General features: G+C 36.9%; 3 protein-coding genes and 1 long non-coding RNA gene across 7 annotated transcripts in view; 1 reads left to right on the forward strand and 3 right to left on the reverse strand.

Moving 5' to 3' along the window:
* The first annotated feature begins 1,582 nt into the window (after positions 1-1,582).
* On the forward strand, positions 1,583-5,186 carry LOC107227436 (cysteine sulfinic acid decarboxylase). The gene is made up of 2 exons (XM_015668579.2): positions 1,583-2,119; positions 3,215-5,186. The coding sequence occupies exons 1-2, from the start codon at positions 1,811-1,813 to the stop codon at positions 4,589-4,591; spliced, it is 1,686 nt and encodes a 561-aa protein (XP_015524065.1). The 5' UTR covers positions 1,583-1,810; the 3' UTR covers positions 4,592-5,186.
* Positions 2,731-3,855, reverse strand: LOC124293577. Its single transcript, XR_006903443.1, has 2 exons — positions 3,716-3,855; positions 2,731-3,482 (listed from the first exon to the last, which is right to left on the reverse strand). It is a non-coding gene; the product is annotated as an uncharacterized LOC124293577 (long non-coding RNA).
* LOC107227427 (alanine aminotransferase 2) lies at positions 4,888-9,855 on the reverse strand. 3 transcript variants are annotated; one of them, XM_046734884.1, is made up of 7 exons: positions 9,611-9,855; positions 9,222-9,426; positions 8,467-8,878; positions 7,066-7,395; positions 6,125-6,569; positions 5,472-5,740; positions 4,888-5,355 (listed from the first exon to the last, which is right to left on the reverse strand). In XM_046734884.1, the coding sequence occupies exons 3-7, from the start codon at positions 8,746-8,748 to the stop codon at positions 5,077-5,079; spliced, it is 1,605 nt and encodes a 534-aa protein (XP_046590840.1). In that variant the 5' UTR covers positions 8,749-8,878; positions 9,222-9,426; positions 9,611-9,855; the 3' UTR covers positions 4,888-5,076. The 3 variants fall into 3 exon arrangements, with proteins under 3 accessions (XP_046590840.1, XP_015524055.1, XP_046590839.1); XM_015668569.2 differs by having other exon boundaries at positions 9,207-9,426; XM_046734883.1 differs by lacking the exon at positions 9,222-9,426.
* A 1,249-nt stretch (positions 9,856-11,104) lies between these two features.
* LOC107227413 (low-density lipoprotein receptor-related protein 2) overlaps positions 11,105-25,431 on the reverse strand; it is a 59,931-nt gene continuing 45,604 nt past the window's right edge. The window contains exons 11-23 of one of the 2 annotated variants that reach the window (XM_015668543.2): positions 24,702-25,331; positions 24,216-24,611; positions 23,536-24,100; positions 23,147-23,390; positions 22,426-23,033; positions 22,062-22,354; positions 21,454-21,971; positions 18,065-18,302; positions 17,674-17,928; positions 16,921-17,427; positions 15,719-16,685; positions 15,251-15,350; positions 11,105-14,776 (exon numbers count right to left, since the gene is read on the reverse strand). In XM_015668543.2, the coding sequence (XP_015524029.2) occupies positions 14,495-14,776; positions 15,251-15,350; positions 15,719-16,685; positions 16,921-17,427; positions 17,674-17,928; positions 18,065-18,302; positions 21,454-21,971; positions 22,062-22,354; positions 22,426-23,033; positions 23,147-23,390; positions 23,536-24,100; positions 24,216-24,611; positions 24,702-25,331 (5,603 nt within the window). In that variant the 3' untranslated portion in view covers positions 11,105-14,494. The remainder of the gene's footprint in view (positions 14,777-15,250; positions 15,351-15,718; positions 16,686-16,920; positions 17,428-17,673; positions 17,929-18,064; positions 18,303-21,453; positions 21,972-22,061; positions 22,355-22,425; positions 23,034-23,146; positions 23,391-23,535; positions 24,101-24,215; positions 24,612-24,701; positions 25,332-25,431) is intronic. The other variant, XM_046734881.1, reaches the window with a different exon arrangement.

Consider the following 25,431-nt stretch of genomic DNA (forward strand, 5'->3'; position numbering starts at 1 on the left):
ATCGTTTTGAATCTTATTGTACGCGAATCATTCCGTCAATGTAATTTAAGATTTTCACAATTTTGCAGAGGAAAGCAGTGCACGTTTAACGATGCGGTATCAATAACTACGTCTACTGTAAACCCTATTACATTGTGTACGTCTAGCATTACACGTATCAAACACCAAATTCGAGTCTGGGTTCTCGATGTCCAATTTTGGTTTTTTCCACGTAACTAATGAAAGAAAAAAGAGTTTTATTAGATAAAGTTTGCTTTTGTATGAACCAGAAGAACTTTTCGGATTTTCAGAAAAAATACCTTATTTCTCAAACATTTATTGTAAGCAACAATTAAACAAACTTCACTTTGGCATTTAAATCACTTCTGTTTGAGAATTTTTATTTTATCGATGTAAAAAACACAAAAGCAAACTTTATAAGTAATAAATTAAGATTTTGGTTATTATTCGATGTATAGAATCAAAATTTATTTATTTAAACGTAAACTTAGGAAAAAAAAATTGGTTGACCAGGGTTGTTGACTTAGTATTATTTTTAGCAGATCAATTATGCACTGATAGCATGGCTACTTCTGAGCTTGTTGACAAAAAAGAAGATTATGCAAATTATTTATCTGTTTCAGATTTAAAAAAAGATTTTTTAATACTTCAACCAAGTACTTTCATATCACATTCGGTGTTAGAATATTTGATCATTTTTTTTTATGACCATGATGATATTTATATGCCAAACGTACGAAATATTTAACATCCATTATTTAGTAATTGAAATTCTAGAGTTTTCACACGTAATAGAATTTTAGTAGCCGTTTTAAGTATGTCACGGTTCATCGACATAATACATTGCTGTGCCACTGTTTAGTAGCTGATTTTGATCGCTTCTATCATTCGGCAATTGTAGTATTTGAAAATGTATGCCTGATTCTAGCAAAATAAAATACCGGTGAATTATAAGTATGAAAAAAATGGAAAAAAAGGAGTTGCAAAAACTCTACGTTCTAGTCGTTGACTCACGGTAAAGCTGAAGGAAAGTCTTAAAAATTCTCAATCAGGTTCATTAATTTATATCCGCTCGAGTGAATGATGCAGAAAGCTGCTAATTTGTCCTCTTGGAAAAGGACGTCATACAATCTTGGCCCGGGGCGCCAGTTGTCTTAAAACTGACACTGTATGTGGCAATGAAACGCAAAGAATTCAAAACTCAACGTTTCAGAAGGACTAAAGATCGGAGGACACTGTGGAAGATTCGACCGAATCCCTCATATTCGCGTAATCTTCAAAATAATTATAGATTTTGCGGTAAAGCAAAGACACGCGTACGCAGAGTATTGCAGGTGTTGCCTTATTAGTTACTTGAACGTAGTAATTTTCTTGGAACAACCGCACCGACGGACTTTCCCTGTATGCAAGATTGGAAATGGTGTTATCGCGTTTCTGGTTTGGAGAAATGCAGTATACATTAATATAATATAGCTCGATGACGCACGTAACTGGTAATAAAGGGTAAAGTGACAAGTAAAAGAAAGAGCACGACTCCCAATGAAGGCTGTGGGCATTTTTTCAGGCAATGCGTGGAAACCCGCAGACACCGGGGAATCAGGCAGATAAATGACGAAAGCGGATGGTGAAAAGAAAACCTAACGGAAAGAAGGAAAACGGCAAGCATTGAATATCGACACCGGAGTTCCCCTGCTCGCATTCTCACTACGTCCTTGGCGGATTCTCCGTTGGCTTATAAAGGTGGGTGGAACCGTTTCTAGCGACACACGGTTCACCAACTCCTCGGCCGAACGTCACCGAGCGATAAACCATGCCAGCCACCGAGGGGACCTTCGACCAGTCCTGGGATCAGAAGCAGGATTCTAACGACTGGCCGCCTCTGAATCCGAAGAACGGAGACGCCACTAGTTTGCCCGTCGATGTGTTGCAGGGTCAATTTCGTTCGGTATCAATCCGCAATGATGACGACGACGATGGTGAATCGAAAAATTTCCCGAGGCACAACGAATCTTCCTCAAGTTTGAATCAAGCAACTTGGCGCAGTCTTCCGATTAAAGAAAACCACGAACAGTTCCTCCGCGATTTCATGGACATCGTCATCGAGAAGGCCGTATTCGAGGTGAGTTAGTGCCTTTATTTTCTTATTTTGGAATCACGGAAGTGAAACGTGAAAACGGAAGTTACTGATTATTAGTTCATACATTAGCAGTTGCGTGAAGAAAGATCCGTATTTCTAAGATAGATCAAAGTCTTCTTGGAAAATTCTCCGTCAAATTTTCTGCATAACTGCAGAAGAATTATCCAGATCAGTGAATACTTTGCATTGTACTGCATCATTTTTTTTGCAGTCGTCTGTGATTAGATACACTGAATGACAGTGCCATCTCAGTATTTCTAAAATTAGTGTTTCTCCAATTTGTTGTGAAAGCAAATTTTTTTTTTTGCTACTTTCTCTGACATCCTGTATGATTAGTACTTGTTAATCTGGTAAACTCATTTTATCAAGAATGATCTCATGGTCTCGTATTTTGCATAGGTAACGAAGCAATCATTTTTTTTTTATGTAAAGTGATATTGTTACGAAAAATACAATACTTCGTTGAAAAACAAAAAATTATTTTAGTAAATTTACTGATGGATTATACTTTCAGTGCTACATCAAGCCTTGATTGAAAATGCATCAAGTGGTTTAGCAACACATGTTTGCATCAAAGATGATTTTTTGCAAAATAAATTGAAGTGCATCTTTATTCCCTCAAGAATCATGTACCCAGCAGTGGCGAACAAAATGTTAACTTGAGATACGATGATTTTAAACCGGATCCTGAGATATCATGTTGTTCTGCTCCTCTGTCTATTTCACATATTCATAGGATACTCGTTGTTTGCCAAATTATATCATATTACGCTTCATTTGCATGCAAACCTAATTAATACCTCGGTGCAGAGTAACGTCTAAGGATGTAATACTGGACCATATCAACGATGTTGAAATTGAATTCATTATATAGTGTGTATCTGCATAGTAAGCGTAAAGTATATAATGTATCGACTTTCTCTGCAGACTACGAAATCACAGTCGCACAAATATCTTAGTTTATACTTTAAATGTTAGAAAATATTTTTTCGCGATTTCGATGTCTTTTGTGTACGTTAAAAAAAATCTGTTATATAAATGACGGCATAATCGAATTCTTTAATGCTCTTCTTCCAGGGAACATCTAGGAAAAATCGGGTAGTCGAATGGACGGCACCAATAGACCTCTTGTCCGCAATAAATCTGAACCCGGAAGACAAGGGCTTGACGCACGAGGATCTGCTGTCCTTAGCGAAGAGCGTGATTCGTTACAGCGTGAAGACAGGACATCCTCGTTTCATAAATCAACTATACTCGTCCATCGATCCATACGGACTGGCTGCCCAATGGTTGACAGACGCGCTGAATCCTTCCGTCTACACTTTCGAAGTGTCCCCAGTATTCTCTGTAATGGAAGAAGTTGTGTTAAAAGAAATGCGAAAGATCGTGGGATGGCCAGACGGCAAAGGTGACGGAATATTCTGCCCTGGGGGTTCAATGGCGAACGGATACGCGGTGAACATTGCGAGGCATCATCAGTTTCCACAGCTGAAAGAAACCGGCCTGAGCCAAGGTCCGAGACTGGTGGTTTTCACTTCCGAAGACGCTCACTACTCGATAAAAAAGCTCTGTGCCTACCTGGGAATCGGAACCAGTAATGTTTACAGCGTGCGCGTTGATTCCCGCGGAAAAATGATGCTCGATGATCTAGAAGCTCAAATTCAAAGGGCCGTTGCGGAATGTGGAGTCCCATTGATGGTCTCTGCGACTGCGGGAACAACAGTGATTGGAGCGTTCGATCCGCTTAGGGGAATTGCAGATATTTGCAGAAAGTATAAAATATGGTTGCACGTCGATGCTGCTTGGGGTGGTGGTGCGTTGGTCTCCGCAAAGTACAGCCACCTTCTGGACGGTATTGAATTAGCAGATTCAGTCACTTGGAATCCTCACAAGCTGCTAGCAGCTCCGCAGCAGTGCTCAACACTTTTGACACGTCACGAAAACCTTCTGCAGGCGGCGCACAGCGCAAATGCTACATATCTGTTCCAGAAAGATAAATTTTATGACACTTCGTATGATTCTGGAGACAAACACATTCAGTGCGGAAGGAGAGCAGACGTCTTCAAGTTCTGGTTTATGTGGAAAGCCAAGGGATCCGATGGTCTCGAGTCACACATTGACAGAGTCTTTCAGCTCTCCGAATACTTTGCTGATACCATAAGAGGAAGGGACGGATGGAAGCTGCTCGTTGAGCCGGAATGCACCAATGTCTGTTTCTGGTATGTTCCTCCGTCCAAGCGGCACCTCAAAGGCGAAGAGTTAACTTTGGCGCTGCAAAAAATCGCTCCTCTTATTAAGGAAAAGATGGTACGCAAGGGATCAATGCTCATAACTTACCAGCCTCTGAGAGAACATCCAAACTTTTTCAGGCTTGTACTGCAAAACTCTGGTGTGACGGAGAGTGATGTGATGTTCTTTATCGAAGAAATAGAAAGGCTTTCTTACAAATTGTAAATTCTGTGATATACGTGAAGTAACATCTGATATACAATTTATAATTTGTTTATATATATAGTTATTTATAGACCTAAAAAAATGTGTAAATATTCAAAATTTGTAGCTTGATATACGTGTAGTGAAAAATTAATATTGGGCATGTGCCAAATGTAAAAAAGTATTAGTGGAAACCACACGATTACATTCTTCGTTTCCCTGATAATCCTGTGTAGAATATTTATTGAAGTAATGAAAATAGTAGTTTCATTTTTGCTATTGCTGAAATTGTGGCTGCTTTATTAATTCAACTAAAATTACGCGATGTATTTAAATTTATTTTTCGCAATGATCACTTATCAATAATAGCTTTTACTTATCTTTGACCAGCACACTTGTTTGACCGTATTTACAACTTTATATACATGTGTATATAAATGTATATAAAATATTATAATAAATTATCACTTAGTAAATAGTCTAGCTTTTACAGCGTCAGGTTTCATTTAGCTATACTCTTCAAGGAATTTTTCGTGGAATTCTTTTAGACTAGCAAGCATAGTCTTAATTTTATCCTTTTGGGGTAAAATGGTCGTTCGAAAATGATATGTTCCGGGTTTCTGCCCAAAACCAGATCCAGCAATAACGCAAATCCCGGTAGCTTCCAATAACTTAAATGCATAAAATACATCCGGCGCTTTTCCCTCGGCTTTTGCTGCATGGATCGCTTTTTCAGGCAGTGTGAATTGGGGAAAGACATACATCGCACCCATTGCCGGATTTGCCTTGAAAAAAAGTTTATAAATTAAACCCATGCTTTCATTATCTTTTAGGAATTAAACAGTTTCTGTCAAAGTGCGTCAAGCAACTATTACGACGCATACTGCATATAATTACGCACCTTGAATCCCTTGATACTATTTATGGTATCAACTACCATGCGTGACCTTTCAGCAAGAGATTTGAGAACGTTAGCTTTCTCTTCCTGAAACTGTTTGTACGATGGTTCGTTTGGTCGCGGTGGATTGACCACCACATCCATCGTGACTTGTCCCAGAATCGTTGGACATAACATTGCAGAGATTGATTTAAGCAGGATCGCTTTCACTTCTGGATCCATATTCAGAATTTCTGAATATCCTCCTCGAAGACCACACTCGCCCATGTAGCCTAAAATAATATATTGTTAGTTAAACTGTAACATATACTTCATCAATTTTACTCACGCTTCGTCAAAAATTTTCAAAGACAAGAAAAATACGTATTATAAACTATTAAACGTCGAGAGCTATATGTCAATGATAAAAAAATAAACTTCGTTTTTGAAATGCTTGTGAACTGCTTAAGTATTGAAACGAAGATTACAACTGAAAATCTAGGTAGTGTCTGTAATGTACAAATTGCGATTATGTTGACTCTCATCAAAAATCATGCTAAAATGTGAGTTTAAAAATTAAGAACTATGCAGTCTATTTTATAAATGATTTCATGTGAAAATTTCTATCTCAAACATCGAATTCATATAATGATGTAATTAACTAACAAATTTTTAACCTTTAGATGTGGACATGAAAGATGCAAGTTCCATTTTCGAGTAGGGCTCTCCCATTTCAACTAGGACTTTTTTGAATGAATGGAAAGCACTGTCTTTATCATAGACATTGTCTTGGTAGACTTCATCTGCCATTAGATAGAGATTGTGCTTATGGGCGAATCGAATGATGTCCTCGATGTTTTTTCTCGCTAATACTTGTCCTGTTGGATTTCCAGGGTTGATAACAACTAAGACACGGGGAGTGCAAGTAACCTTAGCCTCGTTTATTGCCCTTTCCAATTCGCTTGGATCCAATGACCACTTGTTTCCCTCGTTCAAATAATATCCAATTTGTGCCAGACCAAACTCTGCTAGCGCAGCTGAATACAGTGGGTATTGGGGTATTGGGACCATCACTCCAGACGGCTTTCCATAAATTTTTTCAATAAATAGCTTCAAAATAGACTGTAACAAATTCGTATTAATAATTAGCATTATTCAACCTCAACAACACAATCAGGACTTCTACATATTTGTATTCTACATATTTGTAAAATTGGGGTCAAATATAGTTTCCAATCAAGATGGAAATAGATGCAAGTTTAATGTATTGAAAATTATTTTTCATCAACTCATTTAATTCCGTATCAACCAAAATTAATCTACTATAATTCACAGATTTTATAATCAATTCATAAGCTGACGGACATGTTATTCAACCAATACATTTTGTCCTCGTTTTGAACGTGATGATTTTTTGACGGACTTTTTATGCTTGGCGTTCGTTTCCATGATGTTGCAATTCGCATGTACATCAATAACAATTTTACGGCAATCAAAAATTCATGTTTATGGTATCATTTATGAATATAATAAATCAGCGATCAAATAAAATAAGTTCACTTTTCGCAGTGAAAAATTTCAAGATAAATGTGTCAATTAAAAAACTAAAGCTTCATACCTTAATACCATCAGAGGCACCTCCAGATAAAATAATATTCTGATAATCGCTTGGTATTCCATCGCGCTCCTGGATGTACTGAGCACAATGTTTTCGAATGATTTCAATACCAGCAGAATCAGAGTAGGATCCAACACTATAACCTTTGCAGCCCTCCAAGAGAGCTCTAGCTCGGCTTTTAGCATCTTCAGGGTATTTCGGGTCGTTTAGAAGTTCAGGGGTGACGGTTAGAGCCAAAACTTGCCGAAGAAACGTAATAGGCTTCTGTCCCATGGCGTGGGCATCTCCAATATTGGCTTTGATCACCTCGGTAAATGGCTTCTTGACGCCCTGGGTAAATTATCAATTATTAGATATTTCGGCAATGAAGTTTCTCACATGGTGCTAAATAAATATGAAGTGTGCGTACTTTACGGGTTTTACGAATATGTTCGCTAGACATTAATTAATTGTGTTGATACGTGGGATCTGGGATAGTTATCGCATGAATGAAATTTCAATTATATATCTTTCTTAGCTTTCAAATTGTACAACTTACAATTAACACTATCTTTCGGATCGATGATGCGAGGTGAGTAGCTTGTAATCTTGGACATATTTACCAGGAATTCCGTATTATGTAGGATATTGTTTTGACATTTTACAATACAAAAGGGCTATTTGATCCATGAAAATAAGATTCCGGGGCTTTTTTTTCTTTTCAGATGCATTGTACAACTCTGTCAATTCTTTAATCGAACTTTGAGCTAAGATTTCAAGTGGATAATAATCTATACATATGCTGTCCGATAAACCAATCATATCTGTCAGGTGAACTTGTAACAAGAGTAGGTAAAAAATTGTGCTGATGCATCATGTTACGAGCAGCAAGCAGTATATTTGTTTACCGTATTGGACTGTGCTCTCTAGTCACAATGCCATGTGATCAGAGTATCCATTACAGGAAAGATAAAAAATCGCATGTAACTTGATCTGTACTATGTACATACAGCAATTACTACATAATCAGCCAGAAGCAGACAAAACTTTGAAAAAGGTTGCAAAACAATTATATTTCGCATACATAATACGACGAAGTCTAGGCATGTATACTGCATAAAGTATATTTTTGCCTCAGACGTCACAGTCGTGGACGAACGCCTGAGGCCGATAAATCCATGGATAAAAAATAGATGTAATAGGTATACGTAGACAGACGGATGGAAATATCAGATGCGTGGAAAGAATTCGCGGCATTGACGATTTGTACAATTGTACAACGCGAATGGCGAAATTCCCGCTACGTTGGTTGAATATCGAGACTTAGAGAAAACGATGGAATGGGAATCGAATACGAGTGTGGATGTGCGTGGAAGTAGAATAATGACATATGCGTACGTATCGATGGTTATATAGCCTCACCTTTTCGAGTTCCTTTTCGATTTCAAGAGCACGTATGAGGAGAGGTCCCCGAACGGCATATTCCATCCGTTTGAGGTTCGGATTGACATTGTTTATTGTTAGTACTTTTTGATCGCCTTGAGAATTGGAAACACCACCGCTTGCCATGGCGCGACGACTAATGACAGACGCGGAGCGAATACGCGCGCCGACTGAACCGGCCGGCCAACACCCTCCGTTTCCATTCCCACTTGTTTTTGACCACTTAACGATAACGGCGTTCAGCAGACGAGGGCTTGACATCGTGACAAATGACTCGCTTCTCACCTCGGCGATGGATGCAATTTTACGTAACTTCTTACGGTGCAGTTCTTGCTGTCTCTCTTGTCTTCACTCCTCTCCACTCCTTTCTATTCTCTTCTCTTTTCAATACCTACAGAAACGGAGTTTCAGCGTGTTAATATCATCCAGACCGGCGCAGTAGTAACTTTGTAAGGGATTTTCGAAGAATATGCTGTATTGTTAGTTAGCGAAGGGTAGTTTTGTAAAACTATTTTGTTCAAAGAATATGATTACACTCGTTTGATTACTTTTTTTTCTTCTCCTTTAATCCTACAACCGTATTTATGTAAAACCTCAACACTACTGTGAGAGCGATATATATGATACGTATCGTTATGAACGTACATATACAACAAATTATTGTTAATTAAAAACAAAATAGCACAGAACAAGCGGATAGAAAGAATAAAAACACACACATGCAAGTACGTTACGTTTCGGTGTGCGTAACACGCATCACGAGGAATCAACAAAATGAAAATATCAAGGTCAAGGATTGGTCCCGCGAGCCTTCGGCTTGCAAATGAGGTTCAGGATAGCTGATCGAGCACACGGGTCTGAAGTGTTAACAACTCCAAACGCGACGAATGGCTGATATTGACTGTGCAATTTGTATTCCCATATTATACATTCCTCTTCCTAAAACGAACTGACTATCAGTACAGCTATTTAATTATCGGATAGTCACGTGGAGAAAAAAGTAACGAGAGAGATAGATAAATATAAACAGATAGATACATGAAGAACAAGAAAATAAGCGGGGAAGCGGAAGAGGAAAAATGCTTCGGCCGCAGCAGGTCGCGATCGTTAGGTTATCACATACATATAATTAGTATTGAGTACAGTTGTTAGAAACTGCGAGATGAATGTTCTCCGGTCTGTACTTTAGCTGGACACCGTGGTCAATTGTAAAGACGCGAATTTGCGGTTATTTACGACTAGATAATTCCGACGATATTTCCAATAATCGTTTACAGATAAATATAGATATTTTACATTTACATATTCTATCTTATGTGAGCAAAAAAGTTAAGTATCTGAGCAAAGACGCGCGTCGACGCGAACCCTGCCTTGACTGCCTCAACTGTGCTACTATTTCGGTTCCAGAGTCCGAAAGACGGAACTAACACGTAACGAGTAAGCGATGTATGTAGAACGTTGCTACACGCGTACAGTTCGTTTTATGTGACGTATTCACACACGTTCATTACCGAGCGAGAATTCGGAGCAGTATGTTCGTGTGGGTATAAATACGATTTGTACGGGTGCCGGCTTACGCTGCAGGCCAACCTGAGCAATGCATCTGATTGCACACTGCGTTGAATACATACATATGCCTTCGGTCAACGCATAGTGCGAGTGCAACAGCCTGCGGCACCTGGATTCTATGTAACTAAAATTTGCATCAGGTTACAATTATGTAATGCGCCGAATACCAATGCACACGAATTGTTTGAATACTTCAGATTGAATTCTGTAGTAGAAGTTACAGAGATTGAAAGATGTTTAACCTTGAGTTCTTTAAATCGATATTGTTTAACAAACGTTTGTTCCATTCACCTATGTTTGTTTGTGCCTAGAATTGGGCGATGATTAGTATCATTTATTACGCTGAGCGTAGAGCAATGTTGCTGTGAATTTTCAGGGTCATTTTAATAAAATGTCGTTAAAGATTGTTGAAAGATCGTTACGTAATATTGACAATTCGAACATCGCACCTTAAGGTGTATATGTATATTTCTATCGCTGCAGTACGTTGTTTTTGCACTTTTGAATGCATGGTATTAAGAAAAGAAGAACGTCGTCAGTAAGTCACGAGAATATGCCTCTTTTACACTGCCCTATTCAAGTGCACATCTCACTTGTCAGTTTTAAAAAATATTAATTTTAAGCATACGGGTAGTTCAATTCCTCAATATCTAATTATTGACGTAATAAATGCGTTTGTGCTGCTCGTTTGTCTTTAAAAGCTAACACATAAAACGCGCCCTCAACGCATACGGGATTTTACTCAAAATTTTCTAAAGTCGACAACACTAACATCATTGAATTTTATTGAATTGTAATTCATTTTTAGGCACTCTATATGTATTAGGCTTTAATCTCGATCTATATTGTATATAGATTTTTATCATAGATCTATAATCCATGTCGTAAGTCATTTAACGATTGCCACTCCAGCTGCATAAGACAAATATCTCCTGTGATATCGCGATAAGAAATTTCGCATAGTTGAAGATAATTTTAATCTACACTAATCACAAATGTTTCTAAGGATACAGTAGATAAATATACGAACCAGGGAAGAAGCTCGGACTTAAAGTTTATACTAAATATATAGTTTTATTAATATACATGTAATTGCTATATTTTCTCCTTCTTCTCTTCAGGGAACTTGCAGACTTTCACAAAATAATATATGTGTATATACGTATGTACGCATCAATGATAACAGAGCTAGGACTACTATTGTGACACAGTTTGATCTCTGTACATTGCGTGGACTGGTATACACACTTATATGGTATGTATCTATGCACTAGTATACACCTGTAGCACAGATAAATTATTATTATTATCATATCTTTGTAAATTGTATATAAATTTTATGAATTGATAAATTATTGTATAGAATTCTTTGTATACGTTATACATACACGTGGTGAAATATGAAATTGAAATGTATTATTACTATTATCATCATTATTATGAAAAATTTCCATGTGTGTATAACATGTATGAATATTAATTACAATACTCGTCTTTTATTGTTTGTTGTCTTTATATAAGTATATAGGGAGTAATTGGTGGTTAGACTTATTGTTTATTGTTGGACGGTATTAGTTTATGACGTTTGCACAATACGTGTATATATATCAGGGTCTTTCTTATTTGCCAGATGTTCGAATTTTAATTGTGCTACCCCCTCATTTATTTCTTATTTAAAAAAAAAAATGTTGATCCCAATATGAATGTCCTAAAACTTGATTTCTACTATCTGCTGTAACGATGCGAAATTTTTCATTTGAAATATACGTGATTTTTATCTTCTAATGTTAATGTTTTATTGAAACATCTAATCTTTGACGAGAAAAATTATTTTTATACGGAATTACGGGGATCGATAGTACTTTCTAGGGGGAGAAAAAAGAAATAATGTATTTCACATTTTAAGGCATTTTTACCCAGTTTGTTTGAATATTTTTCTTTGTTTTAATTGAAAATGGTAGGAAAAAAGCAAGATATCAGTTATGTTTGACGTTTATTACGTATTAAGATTAATAGTAATGTAATATGAAGAACTTTAGGTTCCGACGAAGTCATCAAAGAGATATTCAGGTAACAATCATCCGCTTTTAATTTAAAAAATGGAAAAATATTCAAATAAGCAAGGTAAAAATGCCTTGGAATGGCCAATACATTTTTTCTTATTTTTCCCGTTTGAAAGTTCTATCAATCCCCGTCAATTCCATATAAAATTAATTTTTTTTCGTGAAAGATTAGATGTTTCAGTAAAATATTAATATCAGAAGATAAAAATCACGTATATTTTAAATGGAAAACTTCGCATCGTTACAGTGGATAGTAAAAATCAAGTTAGGAAATTTATATTGGGCTCAAAATTTTTGTTTTTTTATTTAGAAACAAATATGGGAGCAGCAAAATTGAAATTCGAACATCAGGAAAGTAAAAATCACCCTAATATATATGCATTTTTTTGAAAATTACGATTTTCGCGACTTCTTGCGAAACACTAAAATAGTAACATATAATATATGTGCGCGTGTACAAAGGCTTTGTGAAGATCTGCCTGGGTGGTAGTATGAGAAATCACTATAATGTACTATTAATGTAAAAAATACACTATATCATATGTAAATACACACATATATATATATATATATATATATACAGTATTAATTAGCACCTCGCAGCTTTTTTCGTTCCCTCAAATTTTCTTCTACCTTTCAGTGGAGATATTGCGCGTCTGTTTTAAAATATGAATCGTTACAGAATTAAGGAATAACAAATTACTTGCGGAGACTGTGTCTTGACTAACTTAAGACCTGCAGGCTAAAGTATATCCGACGAACACAAGGACTTTAATATGTAATATCGCGAAGGTATAAATTCAGACTGACTATATCGAAGTCTCCGAAAAAAAAACATGAATACTGGATAAGATAGCTGAATACCTAACACTTAAAGTCTCAGTAAAGATCGAAATTACTGTCCGCAAGTAAGTACATCGTATTATTGAATGTGCCAACAAATTTAGTGACAATCCACAGAGCGGACCTACCATTGTGGAAATTATTGTTGTTTACTCATTACTAGTCAAATGCCACTTCAATCAAGAATCTGTTTTGTATTTAATACGAATAAAAACTTTCATTGAAATAAGATAATAGATACTAAATAGGGAGGCGGCTAAACAAATAGCTAGTGTCGACTCACTCTGAATAGTCTAGAACAATGTACAATACCTATACGTCAATGTCACCGACCAAACATTCTGAGCGTTTTATTATCTAGTAATATACTTCTATGTAATGAAACATTTATTTACGTGTTTATATAATAATAATAATAATTTGCATTTTCCAATAATTTCTACCATAATAATTAATAATGATCCTTGTTAACTTAACGTGTGCTTGCCAGTAAGAAAATAATGTAAAAATAAAAATACAGGCATGCATATATTTTAATTTAAAAAACTCCATTCACCATAAAAAACGACTATATAATATACGTACTGTTAGATCACAAATTGGATATGTATTGGCCACTTGCATCGCGTATCGTGATGATTTAGTTTTTTCTTCTACCTCAATTATTCACGTAACCATTATGTAACAATAATATATATACATATATACATTTATATATGTATACCTATATCTGTATAATTGGTCCAATTCGGTATTTATTATCTTTATCCTTTTATTATTTATGCTGTAAAGACGATCATCATGATTTGTCTCTTTTTTTTTTTTTGTATAATACGTTTGTGCGTGACATACATATACACCAATTACTACCATGGAGTTTTTTCTTGAAATAATGGAATGTGTTGTTGCGTTTTTATGGTAACACGGATAACATGATATTTAGATAATATTTGTAGCAATTATATTTACAAGACTTATACAAATCACATCTACTTCTTAAATGACACAATCTGATCAAAAAACTTGTTCCAGATCAACCGAATCAGGAGTAGCAAATTAAAATATTATATGTATTATCTGTATGACAGTCATCAACATCAATATATATAAAAACTAATCATCATTTAGATAAAATTATTACAACCAGGTTTCTTGCCTTCGATCGTAAAACATAACAAATACCTCAACTTCATATAACAAATCTATATACAAGCTGCCATGTAGAAAGAATTGCACCTTTTATTTATTCATTAATTTATTTATTAATTTATTAATTTATCAATATTTTACTCTCCTATCTTCACTTTTTCATTCTCTTATTAAAGAGCATTCTAATAATTCGTTTCACCTCTATATCCTCCATTTTAACAATGATCTGTTCTTACGATTAGCTAAACGAAATTTTCACGTAATCAATCTGCTGTTTGCAACAGCAGTTTTATTCGTTTCTTTTTCTGGTAGCTACTCCATGGCCGGGACAGAACGAGTTGTGTACCACTACTGCGTATAAGCAATAAAGCTATCGGATCGTATTAGCATTCTGACTTATCTTCCTCGACTAATTGCTGCGTATCTTTTCCTGAATCTACAGGCGTAGGATCAAGTTCTCGCCTCTTTAAGTGAAGCTGAGGAGGCTCTTTTTGTTGTATACTAGACGGTTTCATCTCAGCTGGTACTTCGTAAATACCGCTCGCTGCGCTTGTTCCATTTGTTGCTCCTGCTTGATCAGAATTTACAGCATCGTACATTGGATTACTGAAGTCCCTATTCTTATTGTTTATATCGTTCAAATTATACTCGACGTCCAGAGGTTCCTGTAACACAACGTGTACAGTTAGTATTATATATTATACCACGGTATTACGTATTCTCCATTTGCAATACATTTCAAAATGAAATATATTATTAGATGATATTTCTGAACAGTCTGCAAAGAGACGAAAAGTATTATACATGAAATTTCTTATGAGCCTCAACAGTTACTGAATAATATCTGTAATTTCGTAATCCCTTTGACAACTTTCCAGTTATTGCCAATTATCTGATAATATTCTAGATTAAAATGCTTGATAGGGTGGGGGTCAAAACTTGGAAATGTCAATATTGCGACAATAATGGCCGATATATCGAAATTTCAAAAATGTGAAAATAAAATAACGAAAGATTTCGAATAATTTAACTTTTGACGCCCACCCGCTTCATGTAAATTGTTCATGAAAACGTGGCTTTGAATAATTAAAAAAATGCATTTTATGTAAAGTACGAATAATCGTAAAACAACTATTTACCATTCTTTCTGGTGTAGATTCACCGAATTCGACGTTGCTGCCTTGTCTGAATGAAACAGTTTGAGGTCCCGTTAGACTACCCAAACCTGTAGTTTTTCCACTGTAATAAAAGCGTGGTTAATTACCATTGAAAAATCTTAGCATTGAAGATGAGGAGATATTAAACCCTACCATATCGAATGAAACATTCTTGTATTATTATTTTGTTTTCGTGAAATAAAAGCTTTGTGTCATAACCCGAACTCAATTTAGGTTCATTAACTTTGAGTATTCGACACTCAAACTGAAAATTTGATTTACATGGAAGATATTTAGAATCTAAGGTGGTGTTTCTTGAAAGTCGCATTTGAAAATCTAATGCTCCAATATTTTCAGCCGGTCGAGTTCATATCCATGATTACATAATTTTTATTATCCAATATTCATCCCTGTTCATGGTAAACATGCAAGCAAAAAAAATGTACTCACAATGGTCGCTTTTTCAGAACGATGAACACTGCCGCAGCTCCAAGTAGGAATAAAATAGCAACAATGATAGGAATGACAATAGCAGCAGTGGAGGTTCCAGCCCTAGCAGCAACGATGCTGACTTCGCAGTGTACCCCGTGGAAATTAGTTGGACAAGCACATTCGAGTTCATTGTTTTCAGATACCCTGCAAACTCCACCATTTTGGCAAGGACATTCCCTGGGAGACGGCCGCGGTCGCTCTGCCACAGCGTCGCAGACTCTTTCACTAGCATGAGGTTGTCTTGGTCCAGCACTGTCTGGGCAAAGGCATCTGTGGCCCGCAGGTATGGCCAAGCATAGATGAGTGCAAGGTTCTGTGTGGCAGGGATCTCTCAGTGATATGTTGTATCTGAGCGGATGATGCACCTTGATACCTGCTGGAACTTTCACGTTATTCAACAATGTAACGGTTACTCCTCTTCCAAATTTATCTCTCTGGACAAGGTCTCCCTTCTGCGTTGTCCAGTAAATGTTGTTCTCAAAAACATCTAGAGAGATCGGGTGCTGGAGATTTACGCTCTCCAGAATGACCTTCCTATTCGAGCCATCCGGTCTGACAGACTCAATAACATTATTGTCACCATCTGCCCAGTACAAGGTGTGATCCATCTCGTAGTCTATCACCAGTGCTGATGGGGTGGTCAATCTTTCAATTACTATTGGGTGCCGCTTACTTCCGTCCATCCAGGCTACTTCAATCTTAGGCTGGCTTCCTGCATCCGACCAAAACATGCGCCCTAACTCAGGATCTACCGCGATCGACGTCGGTTTCTCCAGACCCACTGTAACCAAGCTTCGTCTATATCGACCGTCTGACTTTGCCACCATAATGCGCCCGTGTGACCTTGTCCCTGAAGCGTCGATTTCCGTCCAGTAAAGATTTCCAGATATCCAGTCAAGTGCCAAATTAGTTAGCTTTGAGTCACCTGCAAATAAAAATTAGTTGAATTTATTGATAATCGTAGGTTGACGAATTCTTTCTTGATACACTAAAAATGAATAAAATTACTTAATCCTTTTCATGGCAAGACTTTGTTTTTCACAAACACAAATACAATTTTATGAAGATGAGCTTTGATTCAGATTGAGGTTCAAGATCGTACAGAAATTCCCCTCAAATTATTATAATCCGTTTTTTCCAAGGCGAGAAATCGAACTCACTTTTTATATTAAGATCCTGGGCATATCCAATTTTGACATTGCCGTTTCTGGCATTAGGCATGTAGGATCGTTTAATGGTATTATTGTGACCATCGATCCAATACACGTATTCCATTTTTACATCATAATCAAGAGCTTTGACCCTTTCCTCGTCGGCGACGACGTCAATCTCTTCGTGTTTGTGAAGATTGAAACCACGTATTTCTGGACCATTTCCGTACAATATCGTCACTTTGGGATCTTCAGCACGACATACACCGCTTAGATTATCAGAGAGATGGAATCCTTGACGACACGAGCAGGAATAAGATCCATTTATATTCGTGCACAATTGGGAACAATGATGCAGATCTTTGGCACATTCGTCAATATCTTCGCAGTGCTTGTGATTTTCAGTAGATATTATGTAGCCTGGGTAACAAGCGCATATATAACCATTGGCGCTTAAATCATGGCAATAGTGTGAACACCCGCCCTTGTCGTCTTGTGAGCAGCGCTTATTGTGATCTGAAATAGAAACGTCGTAATAAAGACATCATTATCTATGAATGCATCTTATCATCACTGACTGTCAAAACCAACGAAAACTTTAATTATACAACCAATACAGTCACGAACTTCTAACTCAACTGATCTAAAATAAAGTGAAGGTGAATTGAATTATTTTTATCAATTAACAATATTCCAAAGCACATGTAAATAAATTTGTAATCAGGCTTTCAAATTATAATCACGAATATCACTACTACTTACGACATCCCAATTCATCGGAGGCATCACCACAGTCATCTTCGAAATCACACAGCTCTGATTTATCGATACATTTCTTATTTGCACAAGGAAATTCAGTATTAAGATCGCAGGGTCGAATCTTGTCAGCGCACATTGTCATGTTATTTTCATCAGACCCATCCCCACAATTATCTATGCCGTCGCAAATTTGATATTTTGGTATGCACTTGCGATTCAAACATTGGAATCTCCTTAATGGATCGCAGGTGAACATGGCTGTGAACGCACAATTTTTTTAATCATAGTTTCAACTACTTTGACAGAAAGACTGCAGCTTGACGATTTTAGAGTATCACTGCTACTCTTGTTATGGGCTACACTTTTATGAAAATTGCATGAACATTTTACTCACCACACATGGCAGGATTTTCATCGGAACCATCAGTACAGTCATCAATACCATCGCAACGATCGGCAAATGGAACGCAAAGAGTATTGTCACATTGGAATTGAGACTCGGGACAGTAACGTCCGTCAGGAAACCGAGGTTTGCATCCAATCTCATCACTCATGTCGCGGCAGTCCCGAGCCCCATCACACTGCAAGTACGAAGCGATGCAATGTCCACTTGCACATTTGAATGTATCATTCTGTAAAAAGAAAGTAAGAACAATTCAATATCAATGGAAGATATCAACGTTTGCTGTTTAAATTCTAAGATTACTTTTGAAGTATATTTTGTTGCGAAGTTTGTAGAGCAGGTTTTCCAGATCACGATTTCTCCAGGTCGACTCGAAATAGATACATGCACGATAGTCAAAATTTTTACAATAATTCAGAGTTTTAATGACAACTTTTAAGATTTGGCTAAATTTTTATGAACATCGAGTCAAGTTTACAAGATTCCAGACACGATATGAAATTCCATGAGATTTCCTGGTTTCTTCTAGAACGTATCAAATTCCATGCAAATTCCATAATTCCAGAATTTCCATGATGACTGGACACCCTGCTACTGCATTTCATTTTCACTGATTCCTCTCAACCAGAGTAGCTTTATGCCCATATTTTTATTATTTACTGATTAATTGAAGTGCAGCACAAAATGTCAAAGGGGTCAGAAATAATGAGTAAATTCCCTGTGAAATAGTTAAATAGAATCGTCTCTCTCTTTTTCCCCACCCTTGAGCACGTGATGAATCATTAATTCTACAAAAAAATGCCAATTTTAACGAAGATCTAAATGTTTTACTTGAGAAACTAACAAATCAGGTTGATCAAGTTTAAAACACATCAGATCTGTTGTAGTGTCACATATGAAGTTAATTGAGAAAGTAAGTGGAAAACAAAGTGTATTGAATAAAAAGAAACACTGGAACGACAAGAAAAAAACGCTTACATTCTGGAAAGAAAATTGAAATATTTAATCAAACAAGCTGAAGGAAAAAATGTAATAATATACAAGTTCACATAGATAGATACTACTGGAGTAAATAAAAAGTATAAAAATAAAGAGTTTGAAGTTTTTAGGAAAACTGGAATCGACATAGAAAACAAGGAGCTGGAAGGAATAAAAAACTCGGAAACACTGTTGCAAACAGACCAACCGAGTTATTACTCTACCACACAGAAACCGTAAGTATAAAATTTTAAAAAAGGATTACAAATTTTAAAAGGCATAAAATATTCTTTTACTTGTATACCAGCAATACCATTGGTTGGAAAATGATGTCTCAAGCAAAATTAGTTACAATTGAGTGACCAAAAAGTGACGGAATTCCCTCAGAACTTATGCATGCATCAACTGCACTCAGAAAATATCGTAGGAAATATATATATAGTTATTTATTTTCTGAATAAAAAAATCAACCATGGAAAAAATTCATTTCTTCAGAGACGATTAGATAATCACGAGAAAAAATATCACGTACAACTTCGAAGTAATTAGAATACACCATATGTAGCGAGACTGCATGATGGAGCATTTCACGTGAAGTTTACATGTTTAAGCACTGATTATTTTTAATTCTACCCTATTATTTAAGTTGTTTTACACAGAAAATAAAGTGATACATATTTTCCTATTTCGCGAAGTAACAAAAATGTTTAGACCTCGCAGAATTCGTCTCGATTTTTTATTGTAAAATCAGAGCTTTAAAACCTTTGGAAATAACCGAAGTTCATATGAAAAAAATATGAAAATATGAATAAAAAATGTGTTCAGAAGCATCGTTAACTACGCACGTATTTTGTAAGAAAAACAAATGTAGAGAATTCTAATAAAATCACAGGGAAAATTATACAAGGATAATGTTATACAATGTATTATAAGAGCTCAAAATTGAAAAGAGTTTTAGAATGGGGTTTTTGTATATATAAAAAAAAAAAATATAACCCAGAAACTAACATGATTAACCACGAAATGTGGATGCGGAATTATGTAAATTTTACTCTGACACACCAACTGCAATTTTGCTGAACAACATGCCAGTGTGTAATTTCAAAAAATATGTAATTGATATTACATTAGAAAAAATATGGTCACGTTTTGAAAAGAGTAAGATACACGAAGCATCTGATGAAAACGCTATTTCTAACAAGCTCCTGAAAAATCGACCTAATTAGAAATTGTAGTTAAATGGAAGTTTAGGAAATGGAAAAAAACTCTAATATAATGGTCGAAAAGAGATACTATTTTTGCGTTAAATATAGCAACTCGGTTACTCTTGAGTAGGAATGAAAAAAATTATGTGCTTTATTCGATTACTTCAAACGTACATTTCGCATTGTAGAGCATGCTTTGTCTATGATAAATTGGCACAAGTTGGCACATGTAATCCTTTTTATCTATAATGTCACAACTATGAAATGGAAAAAGAAACAACATGGTTCAAACTCCGTTCAAGTTCCATGTTATGCTATTGGGTTTCGAAGGTTAGTTATAATTTTTAGACATGTTGTAGATTGGGTTATACAGATCTTGAATATGCCAGAGAAAGTGTATCTAAAAATTGTTGTTTTTTTAAACATAAGTTATTAATATTGAATAGCAGAAATTATAAAAATTCATTTTATGCCAATCAAATAAAACAATTTCGTTTTGATCTTATGGGGACAATTGTAATGCGAGATATGCTGACCGCTGACTTAATAATTAATGAAACATACGTAGTCATGATCTGAATTAAATTTTTATATGCATTAGATAGTAAAGGTAGTTAAAGATGTAGTACGTTAATGTAATACCCAGACTTGTGTTTAGAGCAGAGTATGCAGGAATATTTGAAAATAACAGCACCATCGGAGATTTAAAAAGTCATCGCTGTAGTAAAATTAATGAAGTGTTGACTGATTAGAATATTGTAGTGATAATAGAATGTAGGTATTGGTTACAAGAGAATATAATAGGATAGTTGAGGAAAATAGAATGCTGCCTAGTATGTTTCTCTCGGAAAACAATAGGTGGGACTTAATTTTTATATTAGAGAATACTGAAATCAAAATTATTAAAAATTTTGTTCAGTTAGTATCTTTTGTACTCGAAGGATATAAGGATAATTGCCATTCACAAATGGTGGTAAAAGTTGTATTATAGCTGTTACTTTTATTGGTCCATTCATGTGGGTATAAAATAAATGGAACAATAAACACACACCGTTACTTTGAATTAACCAGTATTTGATTAAATCAGGATACACAAATATAGTCGTGTACCTACTTTCTTGTAAAGATCCGTTGTTAGTTTCGAGATTAGTGAAAACAAGCACAGTGTTGGTTTGGTGTGCAATATTTTTTATATACCTTACAGACGTAGTCTTGACAGTCAATTTCGTCGCTATTATCACCGCAGTCGTCTTCGTGGTCACATCGCCATCTAGAAGCGATACATTTGCGGTTCGTGCACCGGAATTCAGACTCTGAACATTCCCTATACTTGTCTTTGCACATTGCTTCGGCTTCGTCTCCTCCATCACCGCAATCATCAGTGAAATCGCATAGCCAAGGTTTAGGGACACATCTGTTATTGCTGCATTTGAATTCAGTGGTTAAATCGCACTTTGGACAATTCTCAGGCTGCTCATCAGAACCATCGCGACAGTCGTCTTTTCCATCACAGAAAAGCCACTTGGGAATGCAACGGTAGTTTGTACGCCCAGGACAACGTTGCCATCCGTTGGTGCAATTCTGTTGTCGACAGCGATATGCGGGCTCGTCACTATCGTCCCCACAGTCATCGTCAAAGTCGCATACCCACAGCTTGGGAATACATTTCTTGTTTTTACACTCAAATTCGGTTTCTGGGTCGCATGATCTGTTGTCTGAAATAGAAAAAAGTATTTTAAAACGTCCAATGGTTGGATGAAAAAAAAATTCACATCATTGGCAAAGTTGTTATAAAATAAGCTTACGGCACATATTTGGATCTTCATCACTTGCATCTTTACAGTCAGCATCACCGTCGCACTTCCAGGAATCGTGTATGCATCGGCCATTGGATTTACACTTGAATTCCAAATCTGGACAATCGAGAGAACACTTTGCCTCATCGCTTCTGTCCCCGCAATCATCAGCTCCGTCACAAACGGTTGCGCTTGATGTACAATTGCCGTTACCACATTGGAACATCCCTGGCCTGCAGTGATGCGGCGGGCAGCTTGGCGATTCGTCTGATCCGTCCTTGCAGTCCTTCTCACCATCACACCTAAAATTTGTAATCAAGTTTAAAGTTGGAACTGGGTCACTATTTTTCTTGAGCATTTTTTAATGACTCACTTCCAGAACCATGGAATACATTTCTCATCTGGAGGTCCGCAGTGGTGTTGACCATTGGTGCAGTTAGGCAGACATGTTTTGCCGTCTTCGCCGAGTACATATTGGTTTGGACATTTGCATTTGAAAGATGTAATTCCCATTCGACCATAGCTATCGGTGGAATAAGACTTGGTTGATGGAGAGATGAGGCAGAGATGTGAGCACCCACCGTTGTTTTCGGCACAGGGATTATTATACGGTAGTTGCCTGAGTGGATGGTAAATGTGGATGTCATAAGGTCTGTGCGTTGTTTTTCGTAGGACGGTCGAATGTTTGCCAGAAAACTTTTCAGCCTTGTTGATTTGCTTGAGGTTCCAGTCGGTCCAAAATATTGTATCATCGAATACAGTTATTGCAAAAACATGAGGCACCGATGAACCTGAGAGAACAATACGTCGATTGTGGCCCTCGAGGTCTGCAAATGCTATATAATCCAGGTGAGCATCGGCCCAAAATATTTTGTCTGTAAAGTAATCGATCGTCAGAGCGTTTGGCCAAGCAATATCGTCTTGCCAAGTTAGTATTCGCGTAAAATTACTGCCATCCATTCCTATTTTGCCAATGTAAGCCTGCAACAAAAAAGTGTCGTATACTTCATGTGATTGAATTCTGTGACATGAGTTCGCGGCCCAAACTGTTACGTATCAATATTTTATCATCGTAGAACTTTTTCTGCCATTACCTGAAGATGCCATGACGTGAAGTATAAATATCCTGTGCCAGGGTGAACGACTATAGCGCGAGGATCGGTGATTCCGGATTTCAAAGTCATTCTGCTGGTACCATCTAGTTCTGAGACATCTAGGTGCCTGGAATGCCTATCCAACCAGTAAAGTTTACGCCCCACCCAATCAACAGCAATACCTTCTAAGCCATGACTGTCATGACGAATAACCATCTCTTTCTCACCGCCAGCGAGTGGTGCCCTAAGAGCGGATTTTTTAATTAATATTAAGACAAATAAAAGTAAACTAGATCGTACCTAAGATATTTTCATGTAGATAGAAAATCAGCAAGTTTGTTTCAAGATATTTGAAATGATTAAGTTTTGCAGAATTTCATACCACATACCTATATATTGTTTTGGCAGTAACGTCACAGAAGTAAAGCATTTCTTCTTTGTAATCGGCATCCAGAGCAACAACATTGATAAGATCTTGATGCATGAGATTGTAAGACGAAGCATCGATGGACATATTCCGGATGTAATATTTATTAGTAAATATAATCCAAGGTTTGATACCAGTTCGGCGTTTGCAGGTGTGTTCATCAGCAGCTCTTTCATACCACATTTCATTACATTTGCAATAGAAGCCTCCAGGGGTGTTTTCGCATTCCTGACTACAAACTTCCGGTTTTTCAATACACTCATCAATATCAGCGCAAGCTTTTCCATCTGGCAACAGCTTGTAACCCTCATTACACTCGCAGTAAAATCCGGTTGGAGTGTCGACGCACTTGTGACCGCACTGATTCATTTCAATTCGCGCGCATTCGTCAACATTACAGTGTGCTGGCTCGTCACTCTCATCAGCACAGTCAGGCACCTTATTACAGACCAAATGCTGATCAATACAATCTCCATTTCTGCATTTGAATTCACCAGGAGTTGCACAGGTACTATTTCTTCCCTTACCTGTGCATTAAATCAGAAAAGGAATACTTTGATTCAACTGTTAGAAACAACAAACGAATAAAATGTATTTTCATAAAAGTTATGGATGATGGTCAAATTCTATAAACATGCATACCGCAGTCAACCTCGTCTGAGTGATCACCACAGTCATCTTGTCCATCGCATTTAAACTGTTTCCTGATACATTTAAAATTCTGGCACGAGAATTCCATCGGTGAGCAGGTCTTGTACTTATCGTGACAGTCTTTTCCTTCATCACTACCATCTCCACAGTCATTGTCATGATCGCACACCCATCCTTGGTTCAAGCATCGTCCGTTGTTACATGTAAATTGATTATCGGCGCACGGAGTGGGTTCCTGACAATGATGAAGAGTCGCATTCTCGTCAGCCCCGTCTACACAGTCTGGATCGCCGTCGCAGAGCCATTTTTTTGGAATACATTGAGCTCGATTCCAGGCTTTATTGGCAGAGCAAGTGAATTCCGTTTCCTCGTCACATTTTCTGTCATCTGTAAGTTGAAAGAAACAATGCATTGGAAATGGAAAACTAGTGTTTTAAAGAAAGTATGATTGGCGTACGAATTTCATTAAATACATACTACATTGATGTCGATCATCTTCATCAGAGTTGTCAAGACAGTCATTATCTCCATCACAGATATAAATTCTGGGAATACAATTCCCGTTGTCACAAGTGAATAAATCGCCGAAGCAAGTTCTTCCCTCTGATCCACAGTATCCTTTTGGTTCATCACTGCCGTCAAGACAATCGTTGTCTCCGTCACAGTACCAGGTAGCTGGTATGCATCTATGATTTGGACACCGGAAGCTGGTTTGAGGGCAAGTTCTTTCAGCACAATGTAGAGGATCTTCGTCACTGTTGTCACCGCAGTCGTTGTCGCCATCACAAAGCCAGTAAGGTTCGACGCATATATTCGTCTTCTCACATTTAAGGTGATTCAAAGGACATGTGGAGTTCCGTGGGCATCGTTCATGCGTTTCATCTGATGTTGTGTTATCCTTACAGTCGTTTACCCCGTTGCAAACTTGGGATTGCGGAATGCATCTGTAATTGGCGCAGGTAAATTCTCCAGGTGCGCAGGGTGGGTAAGTACAGTTTAGTTCATCACTTCCATCTCGGCAGTCATTTTCATGGTCACATTTCCACGAGCTGAAGATACATCTGCCATTGTTGCAGCGGAATTCTGATGGGCTACACGAATGATAAGCTACAGAATACAAAAGGCATGCATAAATTAAATGTTATGTATGTATTCATTGATTCAGTTATGAAACAAGTATAAGTTTGACTCTTCCTTTTGGGACTTT

The sequence above is a fragment of the Neodiprion lecontei genome, chromosome 3, assembly GCF_021901455.1.
Source record: "Neodiprion lecontei isolate iyNeoLeco1 chromosome 3, iyNeoLeco1.1, whole genome shotgun sequence".
NCBI classification, from domain to species: Eukaryota; Metazoa; Arthropoda; class Insecta; order Hymenoptera; family Diprionidae; genus Neodiprion; species Neodiprion lecontei.

Coding starts and splice junctions, on each gene's coding strand:
- LOC107227436 (XM_015668579.2), top strand. CDS start 1,811: ATGCCAGCCACCGAGGGGACCTTCGACCAGTCCTGGGATCAGAAGCAG. Junction 2,120..3,214: donor TCGAGAAGGCCGTATTCGAG/GTGAGTTAGTGC, acceptor CTCTTCTTCCAG/GGAACATCTAGGAAAAATCG.
- LOC107227427 (XM_046734883.1), bottom strand. CDS start 8,748: ATGTCAAGCCCTCGTCTGCTGAACGCCGTTATCGTTAAGTGGTCAAAA. Junction 7,396..8,466: donor TCGAAAAGGAACTCGAAAAG/GTGAGGCTATAT, acceptor TAATTTACCCAG/GGCGTCAAGAAGCCATTTAC. Junction 6,570..7,065: donor GTGCCTCTGATGGTATTAAG/GTATGAAGCTTT, acceptor AATTTGTTACAG/TCTATTTTGAAGCTATTTAT.